The sequence below is a fragment of the Dictyostelium discoideum genome, assembly GCF_000004695.1.
Source record: "Dictyostelium discoideum AX4 chromosome 3 chromosome, whole genome shotgun sequence".
In the NCBI taxonomy this organism is placed as follows: domain Eukaryota; phylum Evosea; class Eumycetozoa; order Dictyosteliales; family Dictyosteliaceae; genus Dictyostelium; species Dictyostelium discoideum.
This window is the reverse complement of record NC_007089.4, coordinates 1,759,267-1,766,870: the sequence shown is the minus strand read 5'-3', so window position 1 is coordinate 1,766,870 and position 7,604 is coordinate 1,759,267. Positions and strand designations below refer to the sequence as shown.

Sequence of the window (7,604 nt, the reverse complement as noted above, 5' to 3'; positions counted from 1 at the left end):
TAAATTATTTAAATAATAATAACTAAAAATAATACCATAGACTAACCATAATATTAAAAATTATAGCTCGTTACACTGTCAGATCTTTCAACATTCGTCGTAATGAACAAATCGCTGCTCACGTCACTGTCCGTGGTGAAAAAGCTGCTGAAATCTTAGAAAAAGGTCTCAAAGTTAGAGAATTCGAACTCCGTGCCCGTAACTTCTCAACCCAAGGTTCATTTGGTTTTGGTATCCAAGAACACATCGATTTAGGTATTAAATACGATCCATCAATCGGTATTTACGGTATGGATTTCTTCGTCGTACTTTCACGTCCAGGTTTCCGTGTTGCTCACAAAAAGAGAGCCGGTGCTAAAGTTGGTTTCCAACATAAAATCGGTAAAGAAGATGCCGTTAACTGGTTCAAAACCACTTATGATGGTATTGTTATTGGTGGAAAGAAATAAACAATTGTTCACACATAAATTATAAAAACTATATTCATAAAAAAAAAAAACATTCATTCTTTAAAGTGTAAATTTTATATTGTTTAAATTTAATTTGAGATAATTTTTATTTTATTTTATTTTATTTTGTAATAATAAATTTAAAAGAATATAAGAATTTTTTCAATTATTTTTTTTTTCCATTCAAATTTCCCTTTTAAATATAATTTGGTCATTCTCAATAAATATATTGGATTAAAAAAAAAAAAAAATTAATAAAAAATAATATCAATTTATTTTTTCAAGTAACAGAAATAATAGAATGATAAAATAAAGAAAAAAAAATATAATAATTAAAAAAAAAATAGTAAAAGAATAAAAATATTTTAAAAATATTGTTAATAGAAAAATCAATTATTGTCTCTAAATTACATTTTCAGGAAATGTAATAACAATAAAGAAAAATAATAAAATAAAAAAAAAAAAAAAAAATTTTTTTTAATCAATTGTAAAGGTAATTTTTTGCAATATTATTTTTTTTTTTTTTTTTTCATTTTCTAATATTTTCAAATATCAACCTTGAAGTTGTTGAGTCAACAACATATAAGATTGGGTGAAATTTAATTGTGCTTGTTCAGTGCCATTAGATATTTTTTTTTTTTTTTTTTTTTTTCCCCAACCAAATGCAAATTTAAACCAAAAAAAAAAAAAAACCCATTGACGTGTATACAAAATGATTTTCATCTTAAATACTTTTTCTAATATGAAAAATCATTTTTGTATTATTTACACGTCAATGGGGATAAGTTTAGTTTTTGTAAAAGCTTGGAAAAAAAAAAAAAAAATTAGGTTATTAAATTTAAATTATTATAATTTCCAATACCATTAGTCATTATGGTGATTTATTTTCCTTTTTTTTTGTTTTGTTTTTTTTTTTTTTTGAATATACAGTCAATAAGATACTACCAGTTTGGTAATATTATTTCGTAATTATTTTTTTATTTATTTTTAATTTAATTATTATTTTTTTTTTGCCATTTTTTTTTTTTTTTTTTTTTTTTTTTTTTTTTTTAAAAAAAAACTATAAAATTGGAAAATAATTTTTTAAAACAAATCAATTCTCTTTTTTTTTTTTATATTTAACCTTATCAAAATAAGTAAATTTTTAAATAAATAAAAAAATGGTTTCATCATCAAATTTAGGTTTCCCAAGAATGGGTGAAAACCGTGAATTAAAGAAATTAGTTGAAAACTATTGGCAAGTAAGTTTTCTAAAATTTAATTTTATTTTAAAATAAAATATTTAATATAAAATAAATTTATTAAAATTAAAATTTTTTAAAATTTTTTTTTTAAAAATAGGGTAAAGTTGAAGAAACCCAATTCCAAAAGGAATTAAAAGAAATTAGAATTAATCATTGGAAATTACAAAAGGAAGCTGGTATTGAAATTATTCCAAGTAATGATTTTTCATTATATGATCAAGTTTTAGATCATATTCACTTATTTGGTGCCATTCCAAAACGTTATACTCCAGTTGTTGAATCTGAAATTGAAGATGGTTCAAATGGTTTACGTACTTATTTCGCTATGGGTCGTGGTTATCAAACTTCAAAAGCAGCCACCCAAGTTTCAGAAACCAATACTCAAGGTGCATTTGCATCAAAAGTTGAGAAATCAATCGATGTTGGTAGTATGGAAATGAAGAAATGGTTCGATACAAATTATCACTACATTGTACCAGAATTTGAAGATTCTCAACAATTCAAATTAACAAACTATGGTGGTTATAGTGAACCAAAACCAATTCACGAATTCTTAGAAGCAAAATCAATTGATATTGAAACTCGTCCAGTTGTTCTTGGCCCAATCTCTTTCCTTTTATTAGGTAAATCAAGTGATAGTTCAAAACCATATTCAAGTAAATTCGATTCATTAGTTCACCTCAATGCTTTATTAGGTGTCTATGAAGAACTTTTCAAACAATTTGAAAAGATTGGTGTTAAATCTGTTCAAATCGATGAACCAGTTTTATGTTTTGATCTCTTTGAAACTGAATTAATTAAAAATGCTTATACCACTGCTTTTAATGTAATTCATAAAGCTGCCCCAAATATTAATATTTTAATTGCAACTTATTTCGGTGAAATTCGTGAAAATATTGATTTAATTACTTCATTACCAGTAAATGGTATTCATATTGATACTATTAGAAGTTCATCAAGTGAAGTTGAAAGTGTTTTAACTAAAATTCCAACCTCATGGACAATTTCAATTGGTATTATCGATGGTAGAAATGTTTGGAAGAATGATTTAACTAAATCATTAGTTACCTTAAAGAATATTATCGCCAAAACTGGTAGTGATAGAATTTTATTGGCACCATCTTGTTCATTATTACATTGTCCACATTCATTAACTCGTGAAATTGGTAGAGTTGAAAGTCAAGTCTTAGATTGGTTAGCTTTCTCATTAGAGAAATTAAAAGAAATTTCTTTCCTTACCTACGCTCTTAATAAATGTACTTTTACCACTGAAAATACTATTACTTTCCCAGAAGATACTTGTTCAAAAATTAAAGAATATTATCAATTAAATAAAGAATCAAATCAAAAGAGAAGAGAATCAAAATTAATTCATAATGATATCGTTAAAAAGAGAGTTACTGAAATTACTCCATCAATGTTAAAACGTGAAAATCCATTCCCAGTTCGTCGTGAAGCCCAAAGAAAAAGATTAACTACTCTTCCAGCATTATTCCCAACCACTACTATTGGTTCATTCCCACAAACTAAAGAAGTCCGTTTAGCAAGAAGTAACTTTAAATCAAAGAAAATCACACCAGAAGCTTATGATCAATTCATTCGTGATGAAATTAGAAAATGTATTAAAGTTCAAGAAGAATGTGAATTGGATGTTTTAGTACATGGTGAATTTGAAAGAACCGATATGGTTGAATATTTTGGTGAATATTTAGCTGGTTTCGTTTTCACTCAAAATGGTTGGGTACAAAGTTATGGTAGTCGTTGTGTTAAACCACCAATTATCTATGGTGATGTTAATAGACCAGTTCCAATGACTCTTGAATATACCACATTTGCTCAAACCCTCACAACCAAACCAATGAAAGGTATGTTAACTGGTCCAGTTACAATCCTTCAATGGTCATTTGTTCGTGATGACCAACCACGTTCTGAAACTTGTTTCCAAATTGGTTTAGCCATTCGTGATGAAGTTACCGATTTAGAAAATAAAGGTATTGCTTGTATTCAAATCGATGAACCAGCAATTCGTGAAGGTCTTCCATTGCGTTTATCCGATTGGAATCAATATCTTAAATGGGCAATTGACTCTTTCTTATTATCAAGCACTGGTGTTAAAGATAGTACTCAAATTCACTCCCATATGTGTTATTCAGATTTCAATGATATCTTTGAATCAATTCAAAGAATGGATACTGATGTTTTAACTATTGAAAATTCAAAATCTGATCTCAAACTCTTAAAAGCTTTTGAAAAATATGGTTACACAAATGAAATTGGTCCAGGTCTCTATGATATTCACTCTCCAAGAATTCCATCTGTTGAAGATATGAAAGATCGTGTTGAACAAATGCTTAAATATCTCTCAACTAATCTCTTATGGATTAATCCAGATTGTGGTCTTAAAACTAGAGAACCAGAAACTACAAGATTAGCTTTAATTAATATGGTTAAAGTTGCTAAACAATTTAGAGAAATTTATGCTAATAAAGAATAAAAATATAAACTAATAAATAAAATAAAATAAAAATAAAAAAAATATATTATTTAAATTTTTAAATCTTTTAATTTTTTATTTTTAATTATTATTTATCTTTTTATCTCAAAAAAACTTTACATTATAAATAATAATAATAAAAATGGATACAAAAATTAAATTTTTAACCTTTTTTTAATTATCAAAGTTTTTTTTTTTTAGAGTTATATATTTATTATTGGAAATTATTTTCATTATTATTAAAATATATTTGAGCAATAATTTTCATCAGTAGTTTGGCAAATGTTTTTATTCAATAATTCGAATTTGGAAGAATTTAAGTTGTCCAAAATTAAAGTAAAAAAAAAAAATCTGACCCAATTTGTAAATTAAAAAAATAAATAAAATAAAGGTAACCTTTTTTATTTAGTTATATTAAAATAAGATGATGTTCACACACATATATATTTGCATTTTTTTTTTATTTTTTTTTTTTACTTTAATTTTTTTTTTATTTTTAATTTTTTTTTTTATTTTTTTTTTTATTATTTTCACAAATTAATTTTTTTTTTTTATATTGAATTTGCACTGGTTTTTTTTTTTTTTTTTTTATTAATATTTTCATAAATTAATTTTTTATTTTTAATCAATATTTTTTTTTTTTTATTTTTTTTTTTTATTTTCAGATTATTTCTAAATATCGAAATCTATACGATCCTATTTGCATCTTTTTTTTATTAAATTTTTTTTTTTTTTTTTTTTTTTTTTTCTTCTTTATTTAAAACATATAATTAAACATAATGTCCACTGAAAATAATGCACCACCTTTAACACAACCAACTTGTATGTATATTATAATAAAGTAAAATAAAATGAGAGATATTTTTATTATTATTTTTAAAAAATAAAAAAAAAAAAAATTGGTATACTAACAAACTTTTTTTATATTTTATTATTATTTTAGTTTCAAAGGTATCATCTTTAAAACCAATGTCAACAGGTCATAATTTAATTTTAAAAGTAGTTAGTACAAAAGTTGTAATTGAAAAGAATAAAGATAAGAAAGAAATGATATCAGAAGCTGTTGTTGGTGATGAAACTGGTACAATTATATTAACTGTTAAAAATGGTAAATTATTTTTTTTATTTTGTTAAAAACTATTAATTATTATTATTATTAACAATTTTCTTTATTTTTTATTATTATTTAATATATATTTTTAATTGTAAAAAAATCAACAGAACAAAATGATGTTGTACAGCCAGGTAATACAATTATATTAAGAAATGGAATTATTAAAGTATTTAATGGGTTTATGCGTTTATATGTAAACATTTGGGGTAATATAAAATTATCACCAACTCCTTCTGATTTTGTTGTAAACAATTCAAATGATTTATCTGCAATAGAATATGAATTAAAGAGAACTTAAAAGAAAAAAACAAAAGGAAACAAAAAAAAAAAAAAAAAAAAAAAAAATAGGATTTACTTTCGCAAAAACAAAATCAAAAATTCCAAATAATGTATGTTTATACAATTTAATTAGTTGTAAAAACAAATACATTGTTTTTTTTCCCCACTTTAAAAAAACAAATAAATGTATACATATATATATATAATAATAAAAAAGAAAAATTTAAAATAGGTGTTTTTTTTTTTTTTGCTTTTTTTTTTTTTTTTTAGTTTTTATTATATTTTGTTAATCTTTGTTGCAAAACATTTAAATACTTAAATCGTGATTATTTAGATTTTGTTTTTTTTGTCATAGATTTGCTTGGCGATTCTGTCGAGATCTCTACGGCCGGTAGCAGTGATGGTACGACCACCTTTGACAGCGTCGGTTTCAATGACTTTTAAGTTTTGTAATTGTTTTAAACAATAACGGATGTTTCCACCATTGACATCGGCAAAGTGATTTGGTCTGACACCGTTTCTACGGTTACCACCGAAAACTCTTCTGTAGGTTGCAACACCATCACCACCACGGATGTAAACTTTACGGGCAAGGGTGGCAATTCTGTAGTAAATCCAATCTGGGTTGGTTGGTGGGAGTTCTCTGTAGGTGGCAGTTTTGGCGATATCATTCCATTTTGGGATTTGAACACGACCAGTTTTCTTTAAGAATCTTGCGTAGGTAGCAATGAATTCTTGTGGGCAGACGTCTTTAAGGGTAACAGCAGTGGTGGCCATCTAATTTTTTTTAAAAAAAAAAAAAAGAAAAAAGAAAATTGTTAGAATAATTTTTTTTTATATTTGAAAATGATATTGAAATAGTGGGGGAAAAAAAAGAAAAAAAATATATATACGGTGATTTGTTGATGAAGTGAAAATAACAATCAAAATGAAAAAAAAAAAAAAAAAAAAAAAAATTTGAAAGACGAAAAAAAAAAAATTGAAAAAAAAAAAAAAAAAAAATACGAATTTTTAGAGAGTGACATTCTGGTCGCGTAACCATCTATAAATAATTTTGATCTGCATAACCTAATTCCAACAATATTTTAATTTTCGATTATATGCTTTATTATTATAATATAATAAAACTGAATCTAAACACTTTTATAAACCTGTCCCTAATCAATTCTGTTTTTTTTTTTAAAAAATTTGTTTATTTTTGATCACTCTAAATTACCACTTTTTTGAATACAATTTTGAATTTTTATTTTATATTATTACATATAAAATATTTTTTTTTTTATTTTATTACAATAAAAAAAAAAAAATTCTTTATAATTATAAAATTGAAAATATTGTGTGTCTTAATTATTTGATTTTATTTATTTATAAACTTCATCTCTAATAACTGTATTTTTTTTTATTTTTTTTTATCTCTCTTATTATTATTTTTTTTTTTTATTATTTTTTTTTTATTTTTTTTTTTTTTTTTGAAAACAAACAAATAATATGAATAAAAAAAATAAAATAGATATCACACACCTTTTGTATGTACTCGTAAAAAAAGAAAGATGATAATTTTTTTTTTTTTTTTTCTTAGCCCGAGTCACACAAAAAAAATTTGGCATGCCTCAAAAAAAAAAACCTGAGAAACGTAAAAAATTGACATAGTTTTTACATTGGAATGTAAAAAAAAAATTTTTTTATTTTTTATTTTTTTTATTTTTTTTTTTGATTTTTTAAAAAAAAAAAAAAAAAAAAAAAAAAGTTTTTTATCTGATCAATTAAATAAAATCTTTCTTTAAAAATAAATAGAATTATATTTAAACTTTAAAATTGAACAAAACTTAATTTTATTTTTTTTTATTATTATTTTTATTTATTTTTTTATGGTTTTTTATTTTCTTGTTTTTAATTTTTTAATACCACCAAAAATTTTCCTTTTTTTTTTTTCCAACTTTTTTTTTTTAGTTAATTATAATGGAAAATAAAAAAAAAATAAAAAAAAAAAAATTAATAAACAAAATGTATTATTAAATAAAATA

The 7,604-nt window shown here is 23.1% G+C and overlaps 4 protein-coding genes across 4 annotated transcripts in view; 3 read left to right on the top strand and 1 right to left on the bottom strand.

Annotated features, from left to right (window-relative positions):
* The window catches only part of rpl11 (S60 ribosomal protein L11), a gene marked incomplete at both ends in the record, with an annotated part of 965 nt that extends 516 nt beyond the window's left edge, over positions 1-449 (top strand). The window contains one exon of the mRNA XM_636637.1: positions 67-449. Within this exon, the coding sequence (XP_641729.1) occupies positions 67-449 (383 nt within the window). The remainder of the gene's footprint in view (positions 1-66) is intronic.
* Positions 450-1,609: 1,160 nt separating this feature from the next.
* DDB_G0279211 (cobalamin-independent methionine synthase) lies at positions 1,610-4,187 on the top strand (the record flags this gene model as incomplete). The annotated part of the gene is made up of 2 exons (XM_636636.1): positions 1,610-1,690; positions 1,791-4,187. The coding sequence occupies 2 exons, from the start codon at positions 1,610-1,612 to the stop codon at positions 4,185-4,187; spliced, it is 2,478 nt and encodes an 825-aa protein (XP_641728.1).
* Positions 4,188-4,966: 779 nt separating this feature from the next.
* Positions 4,967-5,599, top strand: DDB_G0279209 (hypothetical protein; the record flags this gene model as incomplete). The annotated part of the gene is made up of 3 exons (XM_636635.1): positions 4,967-5,009; positions 5,131-5,295; positions 5,409-5,599. 3 exons carry the CDS (start codon positions 4,967-4,969, stop codon positions 5,597-5,599), a joined length of 399 nt encoding a protein of 132 aa, XP_641727.1.
* Positions 5,600-5,910: 311 nt separating this feature from the next.
* Positions 5,911-6,357, bottom strand: rps19 (40S ribosomal protein S19; the record flags this gene model as incomplete). The annotated part of the gene is made up of 1 exon (XM_636634.1): positions 5,911-6,357. One exon carries the CDS (start codon positions 6,355-6,357, stop codon positions 5,911-5,913), a length of 447 nt encoding a protein of 148 aa, XP_641726.1.
* Positions 6,358-7,604: the final 1,247 nt, after the last annotated feature.